Source organism: Micropterus salmoides, unplaced genomic scaffold, assembly GCF_014851395.1.
Source record: "Micropterus salmoides isolate LMB-PRFRI ecotype aquatic unplaced genomic scaffold, ASM1485139v1 Ms_hic_scaffold_12, whole genome shotgun sequence".
Taxonomy (NCBI): Eukaryota; Metazoa; Chordata; class Actinopteri; order Centrarchiformes; family Centrarchidae; genus Micropterus; species Micropterus salmoides.
In genome coordinates, this window is record NW_024040263.1 from 31,176,416 (window position 1) to 31,200,170 (window position 23,755).

General features: G+C 40.7%; 1 protein-coding gene across 5 annotated transcripts in view; it reads right to left on the minus strand.

Annotated features, from left to right (window-relative positions):
• The window catches only part of LOC119899802 (VPS10 domain-containing receptor SorCS1), a 159,402-nt gene that overhangs the window by 11,366 nt on the left and 124,281 nt on the right, over window positions 1–23,755 (minus strand). For 3 of the 5 annotated variants that reach the window (XR_005443916.1, XM_038714566.1, XM_038714565.1), the window contains exons 8-22: window positions 23,505–23,594; window positions 22,206–22,385; window positions 20,976–21,122; window positions 19,963–20,065; window positions 16,900–16,976; window positions 15,997–16,088; window positions 15,525–15,632; window positions 11,676–11,793; window positions 9,236–9,369; window positions 7,543–7,656; window positions 6,101–6,272; window positions 5,114–5,300; window positions 4,333–4,466; window positions 2,997–3,120; window positions 34–146 (exon numbers count right to left, since the gene is read on the minus strand). Coding sequence is in view for 2 of the 5 variants with exons in the window: in XM_038714566.1 (XP_038570494.1) it covers window positions 34–146; window positions 2,997–3,120; window positions 4,333–4,466; window positions 5,114–5,300; window positions 6,101–6,272; window positions 7,543–7,656; window positions 9,236–9,369; window positions 11,676–11,793; window positions 15,525–15,632; window positions 15,997–16,088; window positions 16,900–16,976; window positions 19,963–20,065; window positions 20,976–21,122; window positions 22,206–22,385; window positions 23,505–23,594 (1,893 nt within the window). In the remaining 3 variants the exon portion in view is untranslated. Of the gene's footprint in view, window positions 1–33; window positions 147–2,996; window positions 3,124–4,332; window positions 4,467–5,113; window positions 5,301–6,100; window positions 6,273–7,542; window positions 7,657–9,235; window positions 9,370–11,675; window positions 11,794–15,524; window positions 15,633–15,996; window positions 16,089–16,899; window positions 16,977–19,962; window positions 20,066–20,975; window positions 21,123–22,205; window positions 22,386–23,504; window positions 23,595–23,755 lie in introns of all 5 variants that reach the window. The other 2 variants (XR_005443915.1, XR_005443914.1) reach the window with 1 other exon arrangement.

Here is a 23,755-nt window from a genome sequence, read left to right on the forward strand (position 1 = left end):
CGGTTTCCATTAAAAGACCTGAGAGAGCTTCACCTGGATCAGAGAGTTCTTGATGACTCGGCTTACATCCAGCCTCCATTCTGCAACGTCAGGGTTGTGGTCATCCAGGTTTGATGAAAAGGCGAGCAGATGAGATCGGAAATATTCTGCAGAGAAGAGAGTAAATTCATGTGAGATGCTTTGACTTTTCATCAGTTGTTAAATGCAGAGATCAACCCATTAGATTCAGCTCACATGGACCAAAATCTACCACCTTCACTAGAGGATAACTCCAGCTTATTTCAACTATCTTATTTTTATTGTTTTGGCAATCTTTTCAGATCTTATCGAAGCAATAACAGTTACATGTGTATAAAGTAGTCCAACTTTACAATAACCACAAGAGGCCAGACCATCCAACAGGTTGTAAAGAAGCAAAAAATTTATACAAATGATCTAAACCAACTTTATCTGGAGGTGAAAACAAACGTGAGCACACCTGAAATGTTAGTTATAGTAAGTAAGTAATTTCTTATGCACCTATCAAGAGCAGACAACACAACGTGTTTCAAAAATAAAGCATCAAACATCAAAAAAACACAACAGGACACGTAAATCACAGGCTTGAAGGTGCGCTGTGGAGGTTTTGACACTTGTGTCACTTGTGTAGTTGGTCCACATTTGTTTCTATCATGCACGAGGATGCACATGCTTGAGCAGGCAAACACCAAGATACACGTCACCTGACCACATCGCTATGCTAATCAACAGGTGGTGGTGGTAGTAACAGGCAAAGAAACAGAGCAAGGAACTAAATAAGGCAAGGAGGAGTAAGAATCTAAGCTAGCAAACACGGATATAAACACAGGATCTGAAATCAGCTTTGCAAAGGTTTTTTGAGGAAGGAAATCCATTGAACACATCTGTTAGGCCACAGGAACTTTGTTTATTTACAAGAAGAATCCACAGGACATTTTAAAACTAGTGAATGATGCACTCATTCGACTTTTTCTCTCCCAATATCGACAGTGCTGTGAAAGTTAAGATAACATAAGGCAAGATTTACATTTATTTATATTTTCTCCCTGCAGGAGAAATTTAGGTGAAACTTGACACTTCACAAGAACTAGCTCAAAGTTCAGTTCACATCGATTAAAAAGAGCTAGTTCATATTCATTTCTACCGTTTTTTTGACTTGGGTGGAGGAACTTTGTGGCTGTTGGCTAGTGGTCCTACCCTTTGTTAATAATTTTGTGTGCTCATCATTTACTCGCACATATTTCCCAAGACTGGTTGGATGCCTTCACTCAATGTGTTGTTTCAAATGCACTCCCAATGTTACACAAAAATCTATGACTCTTCAGATTTTGCGACCCAAATGGAAAGTTAAGCCCTCGATGCGTTCTGCCAGGCTTTCTAACACATGGGTAATGTTGTGAAACGGTCACAGTTTGTTTAGGTTTAGGCACCTGAACTACTTGGTTAGGTTGAGGAAAAAAGATCATGGTTTGCATTTAGACACAGAATCTGATGGGTCACAAAACACCTGTTTGGTATGCCACAAAGCACAATGTGTGAGCATCGTTAACTCCGTTTGCGCTCATTAGTTGCAAACAGATACAGGTGTATCTGAAAATTGATCAGAAAATTTGAAACAAAAATTGTTCCCGTAATTTAAGTCAAAAACTGAAACCTTCAGATAAGTGAAATATTTCAGCCCTTTTGCTGTTTAATCTTGATGATTACAGCTTATAGATCTTGGAAATGAAAACTCCATATCTAAAAATATTAGAATAAAGAATGTATAAGACAGAAATGTCTGAAAAAGGTTAATTTATGCACTCAGTACTTCAGGCTCAGTCCACTCCTTGTGAAGCCCCCCCCCCCCTCTGCTTTTCTTGATAATCCTCTCAAGGCTGCGGCCGCCACTGTTACTTGTGCACCTTTTCCTACCACACTTTAACCTTCCAGTCCATGAATATGCTTAGATCCAGCACTCTGTGAACAGCCTGCTCTTTCAACAATGACCATCTGTGGCTCAGCCTCCTTGTGAGGGAGTCAGTGAGTGTCTTCTGGACAACTGTCCGGTCAGAAGTCTTCCCCATGATTGTGGTTGTGTGCACTGAACCAGACTGAGAGCTTAAAGGCTCTTCTCAGGTCCACATTTCTGTATTACACATTCTTTATTCTAATATTTTAAGACATGGATTTTGGATTTCCATGGAGCTGTAAGCTGTAATCATCAAGATTAGAACAAAAAAATGATCATTTCACCATTCACCAAAAACATAGGCATGTTGAACAACAATGGATATCGATTCTGATACCAAAACTTGCCCATCCAGAGCCTGGCATATAGTGATATATAAGACAATGTTATGTACCAGGACTTCAAAGTTTAGGAGCAACAATTTTAAAAGCACAGTCTCCTTTAGCTATAAGCCTGGAGCCAGGAACAATCAGCGAACCCTGATCAAAGGACCTTAGAGACCTGCTGGTGATTAAGGGCTGCAGCGGCTCTCTAATGTGGGCAGGTGCTTCACTGTGCCAGGCTCTAAAGGTGTTATCAAGAATCTTTAATAATACTCTACTCAACAAGAAAACTTTGTGCGTACAAGAACAGTATACAGCAGTTCAAAGTTGCACTAAGGTATCGGTCTGTAATTTGTGACTTACGATAGGCATCCTGAGGATATCTTTTTACTGTTTGGTGAACCTAGTTGTTGGTTTAAATCTGATCATCTGACTGACTTTTTGGGAGATGCCATTGTGTTCCCAGAAAAGATGTTATGGTTAATAAGTATTTACATAATACATAATATGTTATAACTCAATATCACCAATAAGGATGATAGCCAAAACAACAAATAAGACCCAAGTTGTAATTAAGCGGGATTATCCTTTCATAAAAATATGGATAACATCTATCTGTATATTATTAAGTACTGTAGATTGTGGTGAGACATGTGTGTTTACAGAGCTACAGGATCCCAGATGGAGTCACGGGGTCGGCTCACCGTGGACAGCAATGTTTTTTCTGTCCTGCAGAATAGCGTTCCCTGCAGACACCTGCACAGTGACTGTACTGATGCCCTCCTGGGAGAACGTGCACGCCACACTTCCCTCTAGGGTGATTAGTGGCTGCTGAGGGAGAATGAGAGAGAGAGAGAGAGAGACAGAGAAGGCAGGGCAGAGGGAGACGGAAAGTCAGAGTCTGGGGGGTTCTGGTGAGAGACCCTTATCAACGGCTGGTCTCACACCACTGTTATTTACCCACAAATACACACACACACACGGAGGAGCATACACTGAGAGCTTTGCAACAATCTGTGCTGTGCTGGATACAGTATCTGGGGCAACAGAGAGTTTCCTGTGTGACACCGGCAGCTCCTTCCTGTCATTACTCATGTCTCCATTTGTTCTTCAAATAGCTATCAGATGCTAATACTGCCGCAGTTTATTACCAACTGACATAACTGGCTGTCCTTGTGGAAGGCCCCTGTTGGTGCTGAACAAACACATTTATACAATGACAATTATGAAGACAGATAGCGAGAGTGGAGCATTTCTACATACAGGGCCGGGCGTTCAGCTATCTATTTGTCCAGAGAGATGGAGGTTGTTCTTTCAGTGTCTCAAAATCATCATACCAGGATTTGGATCAGAGGGTTGTGCGCATAAAACTAAAACTATCTGCGTGGCTAAATACCAGGGGTGGTCGAACTTGTTTAATTGTGGGCAATAAACAGAAAAATATAAGACGTTGCTCGCTATCTCCCATCCTTTCGGCTCGGCAACGTTTGATCAACTGTGGAAAATGTTTAGTAATCATTGTAGGTTGTAGTTGTTCAAAATGGTAGTGCCTCTAGTGATCAGACTAGCTAGCAGTTGACATCTAGGATGTGCAATGTACATGCAGTGCAATTTATTAGAATTAAGCTCAAGCCAAATTCTAGTTTATTTAAAAAAATTCATTGACCAACTGTGGCCCACTGCCCAGTTTTTAAATGGCCACCCTAGCACTAAAGCTTAGAAGAAAAATGTGTCTCCTCTGACTTTATGGGCTTGATCAGCTCTGCCTGGCAGCTTAAGATCTTAGTTTAAGCAAAGAGTAAGAAAGAATGATGGAATTCACTGGCCATCTGTAATTAAGCTGCTTTGTGTCTCTTATTCGTCAGCATGATTAGCAATTTTTATTGAAGCTGATTAACAAGGCCACAATGTCTGCCACCTTGGATGCACAAAAATAGCTTCACAAAATAATGAGACTCACATTTTGCAGCAGCAGCATACTTAATTGCAAACAGGCAAAGGCGTAACAGAAGTAGAAGCTCAGAGAGAAGTGTAAAGTACCTCCGTGTTATTTCCGATCCACCAGATGTAGGTGACCGTTCCCACTTGGCTGGGCCACAGAACAGCAGTGAGGTTCACTTCCTTATTCCTCACCGCCACAAAGGGAGCTGAGAGATGGATATACTCCAGCTGACCTACTCAGGAACACATATACATCATCAGTGAACTCAATGCGCTGCACCGCAATGTGCAAAAAGAAGAAACAACAACTTCATTGTTTCAAATGAAGAAAGAAAGTGGAGAGTATTTAGTTGGGTGTGGGTTGAGTTTGTTCAGAATTCGCTTCTGCGCTAGGAGTGTTGGCTGCCATCTGTGTTATTTTTCATCCGTGGCACTCATGAGCCTGCGGTGGCTCTATTTGTTCGCCTGGCACATAGGATTGACAGATTGGTGGGGGCAACGGCGCTCCCTGATCAATAAGTCAGCTCTGTTACATCTGTCACCCCTCAAATACACCAGGGGTGGTCAGTCTCGTCACATATGAGACTTCCGTGGCTTCTGTGGGCTAAGTGGCTGCAAAGCATGACCTGACTTGAGTGGAAGTGTATTGGGATTTGTTTTATCTCTCTTGTTTGTTTGGTTATGGGAGGGGAGCATGTTCTGTGAAGAGATAAAGCACAGAATGTGGTACACTGTGTACAACTAGACGGCCGCAATTCCACTGCATGTGATAAAAAGTGGAAAACACAACGAGCCGAACGCATAAGCGCAAAAATTGGAGATTCCCCTATCTAAATAAATACACACAAGCATTTTTATACACAAATCTTACAAAACTCACATGTTACATGCAGGTAGAGCAAGGTCGTCTCTGAGCCGAGGCTGTTCTCTCCAGTGGCCGTCACCCGGTAGATTCCCACAGCTTTGTAGATATGTTTGATCCCGTCCTCAATGGAGCTCACATTGGAGTAGGTCAGAGCATGGCCGTCTCCGAAGTCCAGTGTGATGCTTGTCCTCGCCCCGTCGCCCTGCACAGGACTAACACTTTCAGGGACTCTGCAGAGTTAGCACTTTATCACCCACAGATTCACTCAGGTTTCATGTAACTAGTTATATTCACGGTGGGAATTGTTGTTAATTATAGTAGAAAGTATGAGTATGGTCTAGACATCCTCTATAACGTTTGCTATGTAAACAAAAATGAATTGAACTGAATTGGCCAATGCACTTGTGAAAAAGATGTGTAATGATGTCTTTCCACTTGCACTGCAAGGATCATATCTTTGGTAGTCACTGTGGTCATTCATGTTAAAAGGGTATGTACTAGTCACAGTGTATGGTACTTCAGATAAAGGGGTCCAAAGGGTTGAATTCTTGTTGCTATATTTTACTGTATCTTAAGTACAGAGTTCATGCTGTTTATGTGTAAAGTCCTTCCTCAGTTCTTAGTAGTACCAGCGAGTTTCAAACTAGGGAATTACTAAATCATTTTACAAACTCATGCATGATTTTCTTGCGATTAATCACATAGTTACGTGTAAAATTGAATAATGAATTCTAAAGTAGTGTATTGCGCAATTTTTATGTAAATGTACTGCTATATACACAAAAGTGTAATAATGTGGTTTGCAAACACTTTAAACAAATATGGTGCTTTTTACCAGCAGTATTCCCTTTACACAGTAGCAATAAAATATTTCTTGTAAATGCATGTGTTCACTCGCACAGACTCTCGGTTAAAAACTTCAGACTACCCTTGCTTACTGAATATAATGACATTTAATTGGTGTGAGAGTTCATGAGACTTTTAGTCCAGAAAACAGCTCACCTCCTCCAGAAAAACAAGGAATGTGACATTGGTGCCCAGTGTGGCTGTCAGCGTGCCCTCGCTGGTGACCAGGTGGAGACCTTTGGGTGCTTGGGTGGGACACTGCTGCCTCTTGGCTGTGTACTCTGTGCTGATTCCAGCGGTACAGTTATTAGAGACCACTTTCCTGTAGCTGTCAAAAAACACAAAAAGCTCATAAATTTATCCATAGATGTGGATAAAATACCGTAGTAGTTAAAGGGCCGGAGTTGGACATAAAAAATCTAAATGATATGCACGGCTGGAAATCACTGGAAGTCAATGAGAAAATGGTTGAACCAATTAAAATTCAGTCTGTGCTGTTTCAAATAGATGTGAATGTGTAAATGAAAGTTACATAAGTAAGCTACATGTACTGTCTGCCATCTTATCTTTTCTTTAATCCTCTTCGTCCCTGATGGGAAATAAGGCTTCGACCATCTGCCACCATATAGACCTGTCTTGTGCTACATGTTAGAAGCAGCTCCTTCCTTTTCCCTGATGGAGTCCATCCCAGGTCAAGCTTTGGGATTTGATCCCGGGCCATTTTGAAGACATGCCCTAGTCATTCTGATTCGGTGGCCTTTGATATCCAGCACCATACTGCACTTCATCTTGTATAGCTGTTCATTTGATGCAAATCTCCCTAAGGCATCCATTGTGGAAGGCGTTGATATATAATATATGGGGACACCCATATAGACTCTATTATAACAAACACATCACATTACGAAGGTCTGCCGTTCTTTGAGTTAAGTGTGTGGTGAGGGGCCCAAACAGGAACATAAACAGGGTGTTCTCTGACAGGCAATCTAAACTGTGAAGAAAATGTCCGAAATCACTCCTTATGTACTATACAGGGCACAAGGTCTGCCATTCTCTTTTAGTGTCTGAATTCTGAATGGAAACGTATCCATAGTGCCTTCAAAAATTCCAAAACTGAATAAAGAAAGCAGTGTCCATTGTTAACATAAAGTAGTGTTCAGTTATATGATGTGGTTTTCATTGGTAGATGGAAATGAATATGTTGTAATTGGCTTAAATGTTGAAATGACTGAAAGCTCCAGAAGAGCTACTAAATGGACATTGATGTGAGGTTGTTTTGTCAGACAGAGAACATTATGGAAAATCCATAGTGCTTTACACACCGGATACTGAATCCTTCATTTATACCTTTTTGAAATTCTTGACATGAATTGCAAACACTATTTCACCTACATTGGTACGAGGGGTTTATACTCGCTGGTTTATGATTGTTTTTATGTACATGTTTGATCATTCACCCCATAGTCATTTTTGTCCCTGAGAAAGTAATTAATGTCGGCCTATTCAACTCAAATAAACTGTTCATTTTACCCAATGCCTGCGAGTCACTACTTAGTGATGTGTGCGCTGATTCTACTAAGCTCTCGTCCTGTGCTTACCCAGTGCTGTTAAGGAAAGTCATCCCCGTGGTGCAACTTCTGGAAATCGATGATGGATGGAACCAAAAGGCAGGTGTGCATTTGCCGTTGGTCCGTCTCTCGTAGCCATAATCACTGTAATGAGCCGAGGAGACAAAAACAGAAGCAGTTATCCAATAAGGAACCACAGAGGAAACACTTACAGACAAGACAGGTGCAAATATTTTAAAATGAGACACATAAAATGACTGTGTACATATTCTGAGCTGAAAAGCCTGCTCTGTATTTTAGACGTAGTGGATATTGAAATTCTGATACAGAATTGTGGGAGATTAAACCTGCTGTCTTTTTAGTATTGACTTCACTGTAGTAACAACTATTGTTCTGTGCGGTCCTTTTAAACACAGCCTATGAGTTGTTTGTCCTACAGATGAAAAGGCAGAGCTATGCTGTGTCCCCAAAATGATAGGAACAAATTGCCCCAATTAGTGCGACATGCACACAGATGCAAAAGTGTTGTGATTGTTAATGAAAGCTATTAGGCTTGGTGATTTATGATTTTGATGGTGCTTATTCCAAGAGCTGCCTCACTCAAGAGACCTGCAGATTTGGGACCAAAGCAAAAAAAAAAGAAAGAAAAAAAAGCACTATTAATACTGCGGATAATTCAAAGAAAGCAGGTTGTGAGGATGTAGAAAAACATTCTCTGTAACTGCACTTGTAATAGGAAGACTCACTAGCAGCCGCTACAAAAGCAGATTCCACTGAAATCTGTCCTTCAAGCAGTAAAATCATCAGTTTCCATCAATTCAAATTTAATGATTTATGGAACCTGTTCTGTTATGATGTGACTGTGTAAACTGATTTATGTCCCCACAACATGTGTAATACATGTCTACACACAGGCGCATACACACACATACAAAGATACAGGTACGTGTTTAAGCAGTTGAATGGTTTCCATTAAGCACCTTCCAAGAAACCTTCTGCTAGAGCTACTATACAATTATAATCTGGAGAATGTTATCCATTATGGTATCTCTTCATCCCTCCCGTATCCTTCACTTAAGCCCAGTTTCATTAAACCCTGGGACATATGGCAAATGTATTTCCACTATTTATAAGGCTGAGGATCAGATTAGAAATACACTTCCTTGGTTAACTTCTATTTGTTGTTCCCACTTTTGTTATCTGTCCTCCAAATGATGGTGAATCCCACAGAAACAAAAATCAAACTGAAACATTTTTACCCCAGAATTTGAAAAGTTATCACATTTATTGGCTTGTTGACGGCTGCAACTTTTAAAAGCTTATTTATCTCCAAGTCATTTACATGAACAAGACAAGTCAACTTAAAGCTTTTTGCACTTACTTTATTCTGTGTTGAACTACAAGGAATCATGATGGTTGCCAGTGATATTTTCATAGTAGTGTAGTGTATCACAGAGATGTCTGTTTTTGTAAATATCGGTATAGAATAATGGCTTAGAATTGCCCACAAAGGAGTTGTATTGGGATATAAATTACACGATCTGTATATAGTATGAGAATGTATGTTCACTCTCTGTTTATCTTCTCAGATGTATCCATTTGTTACACCAGCTGCTGATTGAATAACTGGTACAAATTAAATAAGACAAGACAAATAAGAGTCAATCTGTGTACTCAAAGTTTTTAGTGTGCTGGATGGTTAAAAACAGAAAAGCATACTCACCATTCAAAGTCTGCCTCCGTACAGTCACAGGGGCCCGACGTCATCGACACAGAGTACATCTTTCCCATAACACACCTGGATGTGGACTTCAGTTTCCGATATATTCTTTTCACTCCCATCAGGCACGGCTCGCCCTGTGGGCCCGATTTCAAGAGAGAACAGAGAGGAAAGTCACCCGGAGAGAGTTTTAAAATTGAGCTGCTTTTGTAACTTGCCACCATAAATAATTTACACAATGCAACCAACCATGTGTGCATCACACTGTGTGTGAAAAGCACCATTGTCTTGCTCAACATCAGCTCATTGTGCATTCCTGTTCAGCGAATGTTTACGGGCTCGTGCTGTGTGGTGTGCTAAACTCAACAACTGTTCTTCCGTTGCAAGTGTCACACTGGAGATTATGCTAAGAGTTCTTTTTTTTTGTTATATTGAGATGAACGAATAAGAAGGAGCTTCAGCTGCAAAATCTGCCAGCACCCAATCCATTTTTAGCCTTGTATCTATGTGTAGGAAGTGACTATAAAAATCAGTTGGAGTACAAAAAAGATGAGAAGATAACACCAGCCTGTTTCACTGCATCCTCCATCCTACACTGCTGCTCTGTTTCTATTAACAGAACATTCTGTCTTTGTGCATTAGGTGTCAGTAGTGAGATGCTTAAAAAAATCTGGCCAGATCCACAAATAGACTCCCAGCTCCTGAAAATGTCCTTAACTTTCCCACTGATGTTAAGACACAAACTCGGTCCTCTGTTTTAAGATAGCACTCGGTTTATTTTTGTAGCAGACTAGGACCTACAGTGTCTCTACATTTAGGCAGGTTGACCCTGTAATTGGCTTGGTCGTCTTCTATGCTATATTTTGTGATCATTAGCCAGCTCTGAGCATATGGGTGTCTAAACCAATTACAGAACCGGGCCATGAATAAAGGCATGCTCTCTGGCTCGGCTTCAGGTGTAGCCGTGTTGAGGGGTTCCCGGGGAGGTTTTATGCTCACTCAGAGCATCAGCAGGAATCTGTGGAGAATCTGCAAAGGTTCTCTGGAAACTGAAAGATCCACTCCCTACACAGCCAGGCTAAAAGCAGAGATGGTCAGCGTGTGATCGGACATTACCCTGACAATGGGAGGGGACCTCTCTGAAGTGAACCTCTGTTTAGGAGGTGTGTGTTACAGGAAAGACGAGCCCTACACACTTTAGAGTATTTAATTTTCTTACTTTGAAATAATAATAGCTAATTATGAAAATGTTAATCCCCTTTAGGGGGTTTGTTTATGCAGCAGAATGGAGGTGCAGCCATAAGCTAAGAGTGCTCACATTAGAAATGTGCTGTGTCTGAAATCACTCCCAGTGTGTTGCATAGAGGACTATATTTACTTTCTGCTATTTTATTTGAGTGTCTGAATTCCATGTGCACTATACATCATCCTCAACAGTTCCCACAATGGAACAAGAATGTGGCATCTACAGCTTGTACACTACGTTCTGCTGATACTGTACATGTATGTCAAAGGCTGTATCTGAAATCACTCCCAATTTATTACACAGTGCACACTATTTATAGATAGACAATGATGATGATTCACAAGTGCTCATTCCTGCTCACTGTACTACTACTGAGTATTATATAATAGTGGATTGGATATATAGCAAGTAGCGAATGAGTGAATAAGGGAGTGATTACAGACACCAACGGTGACCAAAAAGTGAAATATCCACCAGCTTCATGGGGGTCTTTAACATGTTTGACATATTACTCATCCATCCTTGTCAGCCAAAGTTCACAATTATTATTATTATTTACAATTTCTGATCGAGATTTAACATAACATCTGATAACTAAGAATGAAGCACTTTTTAAGACCTTAAGACCTCATGAAACAATCCTATAAACATACACACATACAATAATCATTACATGGCACATTACTTGACCATCACAGAGATATCACAACTCTAGGTAGTGTTTTATTAAAAAAAAAAGTAATTGTATAACCTGTCAGTGATATTGCAAAATGATGATGATCTGTAAGTATTTTCAAATGTTTAAATTACTGCACAATATTAAGTAAATCCAGTTTTTGCTATGATGACATACTGACTGACTGAGTGACCAAGGGATTGTGTGGAACAATAGACTATTTACAGCAGTACGATCTTTTTAATTTTCTTACAAGAAAAAAAAAAAAATACAATCACTATTGTGATGCATCACTTGCTTTAATGGTAATTTGATCCAAAATTTCATATTGCACTAACCTCATGTTGATTGTTAAGCCTCTACATTAAAAGAGCAAATTAATCTAGTGTGAGGTTCAATTCCAATTAAGCTTCAGGTGCAGATTTCTCCACCAAGAGTCAAAAACATTTTTTAGGATGTAGGATGATGTTTAGGATGATAAACAAATCTAGTCTTTATTTCCATGCCGGCACGGACCGTACCTGGTTGTGTAGGTGCCACGTCTGATAATCCGCCTCTGTACACCTCCTGTTGAAGATGGACCTGAAGTCTATTTTCACCAGCTGCCATTCTGAGCGATGACTGACGTGGCCGAATATCCTGGAAAACAGCCAGGCATGCTGCTGCTTGTTACATACAAAACATGCTGCAGGTAATAATCAGTAGAGCTGAGGTTAAAGGAATAGGCTGGTGATATTCTGTCCACAAGAAGACCAATACCAACAATGAATTAATCATCTTACCAGTAAGATATATTTTGTCTGATCAGCCCAAGAAAGAAAAAAAAAACAACAACAAAAAAGCTTTTTAGATTTAAGTGCTTTTTATAATGTGATGTCTATGATTGATTTCTATTGCTCATCAATATTTCGGTTATCAAGTAGGTGGACCTTACTTGAGCAGTAGATCCTGCACCTGACAATTCAGTAAACAGATCCTGCTCTGTTTTTGGCTTGTTGTAGTAGCATTGCTACAACTGACCTAGCAGTTACATTTTTACATTTATGTTACCACTCAGCTCTCCTCCAGACTGCTGAAGTCAAAAAATTGCCAAACTCGAAGATTGGATCTCTGAGCGTTACCAGATCAAACAACACCATGCTTTCCTGGCTCTCTCTCTCTCTTCAACCATGTAGTCGGAGCCCCAAGTCATCAGATCGATCCTCATGGAGGACCCTTGTCCCAGGCTTGGAGCCAATCCCAAGGCAAGGTCATCAGACAAGACACGAGGTAGGAACTCCTCCTGTAATCCACCTCCAGGTTCTATCCAACTGAGTAAAAGTGAATGTGTTGGCCCCCATTGCCTCTTAGTTTGGCCATTTGCCCCTCATGATGATGGCCCCAGTACAGTTTTTAGACACCAGTGTCTTTTGTTGAGATTCTGAATTCTTACTGGGCAACATCAAGTGAAACGCTGCGCACATAACCAGTGGTGGTTAGAGCCTGCTATGAACCACTGGAAAACCGGGCTACATATGACTATTGTTTGAAACAAATCTAGCACCGCCCAACCAGGAGACTTCTTGAACACATCCTGATGTGTCAATGCTGTGACTGTGCACTTCTAAGAAGAGAAGTCGGCTAAATTTAGCGAATAAATAAGGCAAGAACCCATAGTCAGGCTGGCTATCGGCTATCATCAATGTCAAGCTAGAGAGATCATGTGTTGACGAGCTTGTGGATATTGACAGAAATGTGGATGTGATATAAAAACTTTCCTTGATCATGAAGCCTAATGTTACTCTACAGTTGTGTGGTTTATCATGGAATTGTATGAAATACACTGCAGACTGGACTCAGTTAACAGTGAAAGACAGACGCTCGTCTCCTCTATGAAACATCTGTATCTTCACTGCATTAATAGATACAAAGATGAACCATCCATAGATCACATCTCACGCCCGCATCCAGGTGCTGTCTCTCCCTCTTCATCTTCTTCAGTTCTCATGCATTAGCTCCTGTTGTTGACTGTGTAGCTGCTGTGGCTGCTTTGCCCGTACAGTATGTTGGTGTTAAAGTTTGCTGTCTACTGTAGTAATCCTGTATTTCTATTATTACCACTACTGTACTGTTATTATTTTGCATCTCAACGTGGAATTTGAATTGTGCAACACGTTCTAAAAACAGAACAAGGGGACCGTGTTGCTCTACGGAGGAGACGGCTAGAAGGAGCACATATTGGCACACTGTCATCCTGAAACTTTTACAATTTACATCTGTCCAGAGGCTCTATCTGCAACCTGGAAGAGAAACTAGTATACATGAGTGTATTAGTATAATATTATAATAAAGAGTATAATGTTGAGTTAAAGGTATACTGTTAGTAACCTATAACAATTATATATTTATTACTACATGCATTAGAATTTCATATAATAGTATATTATTTTAACACTAGTTGACTATCAAATCCAGTTACAGCTGTTTCATTTCTGTTTCTGTTTTTTAAAATGTAATGCTGGTGCAAGCAAAAGGCTCAACATTGGTCTTTAATTTCTTAATGCTACTTACTAATTCAATAATCATATTGTTCAACATTTAATGATTTGCCGTAGCACGTCAAACGTTTTTATTGCCCTGCCCCATCTAGGCTGTAATTGGTCGGTTGACAAAAAGTGACTGACAAGCATGTCGGCTTTATGAAAAGTTGAACATGTTGAACGACCAAAGGCACCAATACAGCTAATGTTAATTGACCAGCTAGCTAAACCCAAACCTTCCTTATCTTCACCCTGTTTTATTAAATCGTATCCGTTTTGCGGTTATGTAATTGCACATGACGACATCGTGATTGCGATGTCCACACAAAGGTTAAGTTGATCCCACATACACCATTCCAGTGCCATTAATACTCACTAGAGGACCAAATGTGTATTGATCCCTAGCTGAAAATAGTCCCCAACAAGTGCACAATTTCCTCCTGTTTGGTTAATGTTTGCTTCAAACCACAGTGCCCAGCTGTTTTAGTAAATAACTGAGCCTTTTCTAATAATTAAAAGTTGAGGAAGTGTTGAGATTAGTTTTTCTTCTCAGCTGTTTGACCTTAAGACAAGGAATTTTATGGAGTATACTAGCGCAGTAATTGTTGATTTTGGGCTTTACATGTGTGGGTTAACAGTAAATAAATATGGAAAAGCTTTACCCTTAAAGATTGAATACAATACCTAATTTGCATCTTTTTTGTAGCCCATAGCAAGTTTGAACTGACATTTTGTTACTGAAAAGCATTATTTCCTATGAAAGCTAACCATGATCAATATTCTGAATCCAAGGTTACAAGACTAACCAGAAAAATATTCTATCTCCAGCCAAATTGAGTGGGTGTGTTTCTCTGCGCTGCACCCACTCACCATTCATACCACAACATATTTATCACAATCAATCTGTCAATTAGCTCCCGAGGCACCCGGCCATGACAGACACTTACTGTAAAAATTAGTACAAATTGATAAGAAAACACCGCATGATGGTCTTATGAAAACTAATGGCGTGTCTGCCGGCTCAGTGCTCGAAAACGTATTCTCAGTGCAAACTTGCCAGGATTGTCTTTACACTGCCCCTTTTCCCCCACCTCGGTTTTCTTCTTATTGAGACTATTGCTGTGCATTTTCCTATTCCCTCTCCCCCTCTCTGTCTCTCCAGCTGTGCCCTATCACTCTCCTGTAGAGCTGACTACAGAGCCAAATGTCAGTCTGTCATTTATGGCAGGTGTCATGAAACATTAATGTAATGGCTGTGGAAACCCTTTGGTAACACATTCCAAAGTCCTAAGTCTCTGCTGCAATAAGGGGTAGTGCTGTGTCATACCATATGCACGCACACCAGCTCTGGGCAATTCTAATAATAAATGTGAAAGAACACAAAAGGAATCTTCATAAATCTGGTTTCTGAGGACACACCAAATCATACTCACTGTTCTTCCCACTTTTTAATGTTGTTAAAACTTTTCTAAAGCAAAGTTTCTTGTCTGTTTTCTCAGGGATTTTTTTTTTTTATCATTTTGATCATTTTCCTTCATATTCTTCAAATGGACAGTCACGCTGTCGCTGGCTGCCAAAGCATTGATCTCCTGTGATCATAATCTGGAGACAGCCAGTTCTGATGTTGGGTAGACCTTGGGAGAATTTTTTTTATTCATGAAAAGGAAAACAGGCAGTCAGGAATGCTGAATCGAGCAGGCTTGGTGTAGATGCAAGCAGCAGTGGCTCGAGTTGAGGCAGAGAGCATGCACACGGTGTGCATACATACAACCACGCAGAGGCTTTTTGTTGTTACTCTGCTTTTTCTGTGTGATTGTAAGGTTTCAATGTTGACAAATGTTTGTCACTCACGTCATGATGAGAGTCTCCTCCCCAGGCTCTCCCAGCACACCGTCCACGAACAGAGGAGTGTTGGTGAAGCTGTACTTGTTCCACTGCCGTCCTTCGTCAAAGCTCAACCTGGGAACACAGACAGCTGTTGCAGAAGGCGCCTACGCTAACCCTCCGAGTGTGTACACAAGCTAATGACCCTGGGAGTTGTCTAACAACTTTACTTCATATTCCGCACAGGGCTGAGGCGCTCTGCTCAGTGAACACTGATTAGTAGAAGCTAGACTAATTAGGGCTTCAAACATGGAAAGGTGAAATTGACTGACAATTGTCAAAGCAGAATTTTCCATGGCTCGTGGGTTTTTCAGCCAGGATGATATTGTCCCCCAGTTTGAAGACAAACTAATTCACCTTTGTTTAACTAAGACTTGGAGCTTCCTGCGAGGGAGTTAGCCATGCTGTGACAAATGGCGTCTGTGTCATAATTACTCACCACAGGTGTCGGATGGGAAGCGGAGTGTGTCTTATTGCGACCAAGGCTCCTCCTTGGTCGAGATACAGCACTGCATACTCCTCGTCGAAGATCTGCAGGGACAAAAAAAGAGCTCACTCTGCTGTGGCTTGTTACCAGTGTGTATGTCCAACACACGTCTGCACACACCCACCCTGTATCATTCAAGCCAGAATTACAAAGTAATAATACACCACGCACACACAAACACAGACAGAATACATCAGCGTTAGAACTTGCTACATCAGCTTCCGAATAATTATTTTTCATTGCAGTGTTTAATTAGGAACAAGCCCCCATAAATTAACAACGCCGGGATCAAGTGAGGTAAGGGCCTCCCACCGGCACATGCAGGGACTGAATCAAATGTCTCTCAAGATTTCATTTGATGATTGATGATCGAACTTAAAAACACTGGCTAGAGTATGAGGATTAAAAGCTTGTATGATAAAATCAGGGACAGTGAGTGAGTGAGGAGGAGGATATTTTCAGTGAGAGGATGACAGGTCATTCAGTTCATGGCGCTCCATATGTCGAGTGGCTATGATTCAAGTGGGTACATCACTAGAAAAATGAATTATCAGGTGTGAGTCTGTAATAATAATATAACATTTACTGCAGTGTTCATGTATATTTGCACGAAGCCAGTCTCTTGACAGACTAGTTGACACTAATAAATAAAGTCTGACTGAAATAATAATGTAATTTCCCTAAGAAGTTAATATACAGTATACAGCGTATATATAGTATATATAATTATATAGGGCCCACTACATTAGCAAACATGAAAAAAAATGTATTTTGTATTTTGACAGTCTGATAAATTTACCACCCCAACTCTTTTTTAACAGCAGGACATTATTACAATAAAAAAAGTACCCTCACCTGTCTCCACGTGTTTCCTGCATCCGAGGTGATAAATACACTGACATTGCTGGTGGTCAGCTCTGCACCAATGGAGCCTGGAGGTGAGGCAGCAATTCACAGAACACATAGAAGACAAAGTATCAGTAACTGTTTAAGGTTAGAAACTGCATAATGCGGACACAGGAAATGAAGTCTATTTGAAATCATAAATATCCCAAATTTATAGCCTTTAGATGGGCAGTGGTTGTACAGCAGGACACTCCAGCCTGCAGCTGCAGACTGAGGCTGTAATTACAGTGCTCCAGAAGTCCTACTGTGCAGTGCGACATTTGCCCATACTCCTAAATTAAGCAATTAATTCAGATTACTGTATTCATCTTTCAGCAGTTCTGACCATATTAAGACGAGCTTTCCTAATGCTGTGCAGGCTGTAATTGCTTTGATTTAGCCTGTAATTGGTGCCAGGTGGTTTAACACAAGACCGTAAAGTGTTTCAGAGCCATGGTTGTCCCCTTGTCTGAACTCTTCTAGAAAAATTGTTTGCTTTACAATCGCTGCATTTAGAGAGTAGCATAACACTACCCAAAAATCTCAATTTTGCTGACCTCCAATGGTTGAGGTTCTCACCTTGCTGCAGTGATATAGAGGTGTGGTGTGTATACAACATAGCACCAGTGTGGGGCAAGCTACTTGGAAAATGTACTGAGCTAAACTATCAGTTATTCTATATCAAAAAGTTCAGTATATTAGTGTTAGTGGCATCTAGTGGTGAGGGTTGTGAATTGCAACCAGCGGCTCACGGTGCATTCACATGCTCCTTGGATGGTCTTATTTCCAGAGCTGTAAAGTCATTAGTCCGTCTTCCGTGTGTGTTCATGTGCTCTTAAATCGGAATGTGGAATCAATATGGACGTTACTACAAAGATGTGTTGGATTAAAATTATGAGAGCATATTATCAACACGCAGACATCTAGTTCACACACCATTATTACCATATTGCAAATTATATGTTTGCAAAATATCTATATGCAATACGGGATTTTGCACAAATCAAAGTTCTGTGCACTTCATTAAGTCCCATGTACACTTTATTTTTCTTTTTGGAATTTTTGAAAAAACTTTTTTTTTATTAAACTAGAAATAAAATATGTAAAAAGAACTGGTATTGGTATCGGCAATACCAGCCAGGGTATTACTTGGTATTGGATCGGATAGGAATTAAGTGGTATCACACATAATGTTAAACATGGCCAAAGCTTCTAATAATGAGGTTAAAGTTTGTAAAAAAAAAATCCCTATGAGCAAAAAGACGTGCACGTCCTCAAAAATGTAACTACACGTTGAGGTGAGAACTGTGATTGGTCAGCTGTTTGGCCCTGCAATGCCTCTAAGCCGACAGGAAGTTCCCCATGCTTTGAAGTAAATTTTACTCATTTCACTATCAGAATGTGATCCATTCGGTCGATAACAATCCCACGTATACAATTTTACCCCCATTCACGTTCACGCGGAGGGCTAAACCGAAAGTTAGCCTGCACAGCAAGTATAAATGCAAGCACGTAGACCCTGCACAGGAGTATAAATCAAGCTTCACTCTGTCCGTTACGCTCAGTGACAATAACAACAGCCTGGTACCATGCTTCGGGTCTTGGCCAATCAGAAGACAGTGGGCTTTGAGGGGGGGGTCTTAAAGAGACAGGAGCATCTACAGCTTGTTTCAGACAGGGGCTGAAGTGAAGGCCTATATGAAGAGCCAGTATAAGAACTTTGAATCATGCAAAGCTGCCATAGGAGTCACAGAACTACAATATAGGCCTGGAAAAGCAATATAATAGGTCTCCAGTAAGCCCAGGATGTGAAAGAGCTGAATTTTCCCTTGAGACCATGCAACCATTCTCAAGTGGGAGCTAAAACAACTACTACACTAAGAAACAAACAAAATCAGTCGATTGTTCTATTTCCACATCCCTGTAACCACTTTAATTCACAATTTTTCACAAAGGTCCAGACACCAATACTTTGAGCATAATCTTGGCCTCTTCCAGACACCCGAGGCGTGTGCTGTGTTATTGACAGTGCCGGTCCATGTGGGAGTAAATATCACTGAGGTGTGAATTCATCTGGGGGGCTGCTGATTCTTGCGTTTCTTTGCCCCCCCCCCCACTGAGTCAATGAGTCTTTGCTTTCTATCCTGCGTTCTCAGGAACAATGATGCTCTGAGACATGAAGATTATATAGTTTTGATGCTCTGGCTTTCTGTTCTGTTTGCCCCTGTTCAAAGGTGAGGTGACACATTCATGTTGTCAGATGCCTGTGGGAGTCATATACTCATGCTGAATAGGGACAAACCATTGACAACAGAAGTAAAGAGCAAAAACCTGCAATCAACCAAATGCAATTGTACAGAAGAACGTAGCGCTGAGAACTGCAGTGCCACACTGCAAACGCCACTGCACTGAAATGTTGAGTGCCAAGATTTCAACTAACTGAAAGAGGCAGATTTCTTTTGGCTTTGTCTGTCTAAGTGATTTTTGTGGTCTTTGTCTCTTTGAGTTAGCACAACACCATCTGATGCTTCGATGGATGAAGAAAAGAAACTCCAAAAAAGAGATATACTAGGAGGTAAACTATACTCGATTAAGAATGCCATTGCCAATAAGAAATGACTTGGAGAAAAACAGATGGGTAGTCTCGTTTGTCATCTTGTGCTGAAAGAAATTTAAGCAAACCATACAATACAGAATTCATTTCACATCTCAATTGGATGTATTATCTTAACATTATTTTATATATATATTATTATGTGTGTATTTCATTTTTAATGGTGAAATACAAGTCTGCTATAATCCGGTGACTATAAAAACACCGTGAGCACCTGATAGAGGTTTTACTCTATTAGTCATGAACTATATCCAAACAATCCACAGAGTTTATTTATTAACTGCTTTGTAATAGATAAAGCAAAAAGATTAGAAGGAGTTTCAACAGGGACTTGGTTTTTAAAGAAACCCCCTCAAGCTCCAAGAAGAAAGGGAAAAGAGAAACAACATGTCACTCAAAAGAGATTCCCTCTCACCCACCTGATGCGACAATGATCCCCGGCGCTGAGTCCCTGCTGGCTATGTTTCCAGATGTGTAGGGATTTGCAGACACGTGAAGATGAAGATGTAATGAACAGTACGGCTGCAGAAAATCACAAACTCAATTAGCAGAACTATCACCCTCAAAAAAAGACACTTCTAAATAAAACGACTGTTGCATCGAGATGGATGCACAACCCTCCCAAGTCATAAGTTTGATCACAAACACCATTTCCCCATTGGCTGGTCTCACCATTAATTTTGATTGGGTTAACCTTTACCGGCACAATTCTCATTACGACCCAGCAAAATGCCAGTGGTGCAGGCCATGTTGTGACGGGCTGTTTAGAGGTTTATTAAAACTCTGACATTTCCTGGCAAATGACTGTATAATATGGGTAGAAGGCGAGGCATGCCACAGAATTGCTAATTGGTTTATCAAAAAGGGGTGATTCTTTTTGATACAAAGTCATATTAGGAGAGGATGTGCTAATGCGCCTTGAAGATGATGTGCTGAAGTATGCTTCAGTATAGTACGACACAAATCATCAAATCTACACTGTCATCTTAGCCAGCCTACTTTTTCACTTAAGCACACATTAGAAGAGGGTGATTGAAGTGAGCAAGCACCACGTCTGTAGTTAAAAAGAAACACTGTTAGACTTCAAATGTCCAACTTTGGCTTTTGAGTGAAAACTCAGCTCGACTAGACTCTGAGAAGTACGCAACTTTCAGAGGCTTTCAGAAAGAAAGGAAGCTAAAAAGAAGTGTCTGCTTTTCACCTCTTTCTCTCTGTGTTTCTTAAATGGGAGGTCAGCTTATTGGACTGAATCAAAATGGCTGACCTTTCAGCTCAGCAGCCTCAGAGCACTCAGCTTTGACGGGCGCTGCTCTTTCTGAGCTCGGCCTCTCATTGCTGCTGGGATCAGTCAACTTCTGTCAAGGCCTCTCTTTGATGGAAGCGCACACATATAAAAACATGTATGCACACTCGCAGATACGCAGACACTCACTAGCACGCAGTGGATGCTGTTGCCCCTCAGGTCTTTGCTCGGTGCCTGCAGTAACCTCCAGTCTCTGCCTCTGTTGTAGGTGATGTGCGTCTTCACTTGGTTATCTGTCCTTTTGTTGGCTAGGAACATCCCCTTTAGTCCTGCTACCTGGGAAATGAGAAAGAGAACGGCTCACAACTCCAATGAAAATGGAAGCAAACTCTACATGTCCTGCAGTAAAGATATTAGTCATCATCAGAAAATGAATGCAATACTCACATGCCATGTGGCGATGCAGCCACGCACACTTACCTCTTACGTATTCCCAACAAAACCAAATGCAGCACCAAGCACTGAGTGGGAAATGATAGACTGTCTGGTGACTTTTGAGTTATCAATGTGTGCCTTAAATGAATCTCACTCTTTGTTGGAGGCCCCTAGGAGTAGCTCAGGGACACTGAACTGAGCCAGTGACAATCACATCAGGCAATGAAATTCCAGTTTAGTAATTGACAGATACTTCAGTCTCCCTTCGAGGAGAGATTTAGCATATCCTTCTTTTTGGGTGGCGACCCCAATCAAGACAGTGGATTTGATTTTTATCGCAGAGGCCACAGCAAGACATGAGCAGCATCATCAGCAGCTTAAATGTTTGATCCAGAGATATAAATTCCTCCTACGTTTGGTGCTTATATGTCTTTAAAAATCATACCTGCATACCTTCCAGTTACAGACCCTCAGCATTAGCCAGCATTTTCCCTTTTTGGATTAGGTGCATTTTGTGAAGTAATATCTGCAGTTATTCATCAAAGAAAGAAATAATCTCAGCCTCCCAAAAATCTATATCCCTGGCACAATCCTCTCTTGCCTTTGTTGATGTCAGCACTTTGAAACTGCTTCGTATTCACACAATGTGCTCTGAAGACTGTAGGCCTACAGCAGCAGGGTTCTTTTCCAAAATGACAAAACAAGTTACATTTCATCATCTCTGCCTCCTAGCTCTTAAATATTGATTGGTGCTCATAATAAACCTGTGGGCTAGGAACTCAACAAGCAGGTCTTTATTTGATACTGTTATTTAAAAAGAAGAAATTGGCCAAAATGAATACTGCAGACTTTGGGGAGAGTAGGCCTCATCTACAGCAAACCAATCCAAAACTAAAGCAGAGTCAATCTACTTCCAGCACCTCATGATACTGTGCTACTTTAAGCACAGACTGTATATCATCATTTGCTACCATGTTTGTTTACCTCATAGAGGTCGACCATGACGTTGCCCTCGGGGCCCATGCTGCTGACCACGTTCTCCAAAGCCAGGGTGTAGTATACCCCCGACGTGTCTGACACATACAGGTTGTAGGTTTCATTCTGGTTCCACTCCTGTACGGCTGCAACCACACGGTTTTCATCCGTACTAATCACATGCAGGTCCTGGCAAAGAGGCAAAGGTAACGCCAGTATAGGATTATAACGTCATTACAACATGAAAGATATATTGTTATGACATGAAAAGAACCTCATTAAAATGAGAAAGGTTCGTGTTTTAACAAGAAGCTGAGCAGAATGTTTAGTTGTGCCGGTGGCAGCTATGCCCTGTCATATGTTCATGCTATAGTGAATTGTAGTTTTCAACACAATATATGTATAATATATATGTTATTTTGAATAAAAGGCAAAAAAGCTCATGAAATACTCCTCGAACATTTGGCTAGAACATTTACATTCACTTATTCTAAGATTGAAATGAAGTTAATGTGAATAAATGGAATAAATAAGCAGCTTACCTGAATACACTCTCATTTACAGTTGACATTTGTGAAAGCCTAAATTTGCTCCTAACAATCAAAAACACGATCTCTTATGTCTCAATGAGAAACACACAAACTTTTAGATTGAATCATTTTCTCACACTCCAGCTGGGTTTAATCATATTCAATCATCAGAGTTGCTTCCTCTTCTGTATTCGCGTATTTTAACTTAGAGGATACTACGATCATTGACACTATGTCAGGCTTGCTGGGCAGAGATTATGCATCAGAGGCCATGCTGTTTGGCTGTGTGCTTCATCTACCTCTGACTGTGCCAATAACACCTTGCAGTGAGCCGTCAGCAACCGGGGCGCCTAGGGCACGATTGAATAAAACATGTTTAATTGTCAATGGGGACGTGACAAGCTAGGCCATGCGCACACGGAGCAGCGCGGAATAACAATTCCTGAAACACTGTGAGGGTTACTTCTGGCCTTGATTTGCCCATAAATAACAAGGAGAATGTCACGCAGGGCCAACAATGAACAGGTGCTATACTGCAAATTTAACCCACATAACAAACAGAGCTGGAAGCATATTATATGCCTTTGAATGCAATTTGAGAACTTCAAAGGTGTGCAGCATTAAACTACAACTAAATTTGAAATTTGTCTCATATATTCTTATATCCCATGATCAGTTACGGAATCTTACCAATGATCAAATAATTATGTGTTAATTATCAAGATCTCATAAGTATCTGTCCATGTTCATTTCATTTTAATCAGGAGGTGGTTGTTACCTTGGGCAGGGTGTACTTGGGCAACTTCATGGGTGTAAAGACATCTCTTTTAGCAGACACATAGTAGATTGGCCTCCCTGCGGTTGACACCTTATGGTGATGAAACCGTTGAGTGAAAACATTATAGAGACAGAAAAAAACAGATAAAGCATTTTTCATCACCTTAGGGACACATAAAGCAGCCCTGATAACAACTCTCTAAGAATGACCTTGGAAAATTTCCTACAAAATCCTTGCACTTTCTGCCTCAT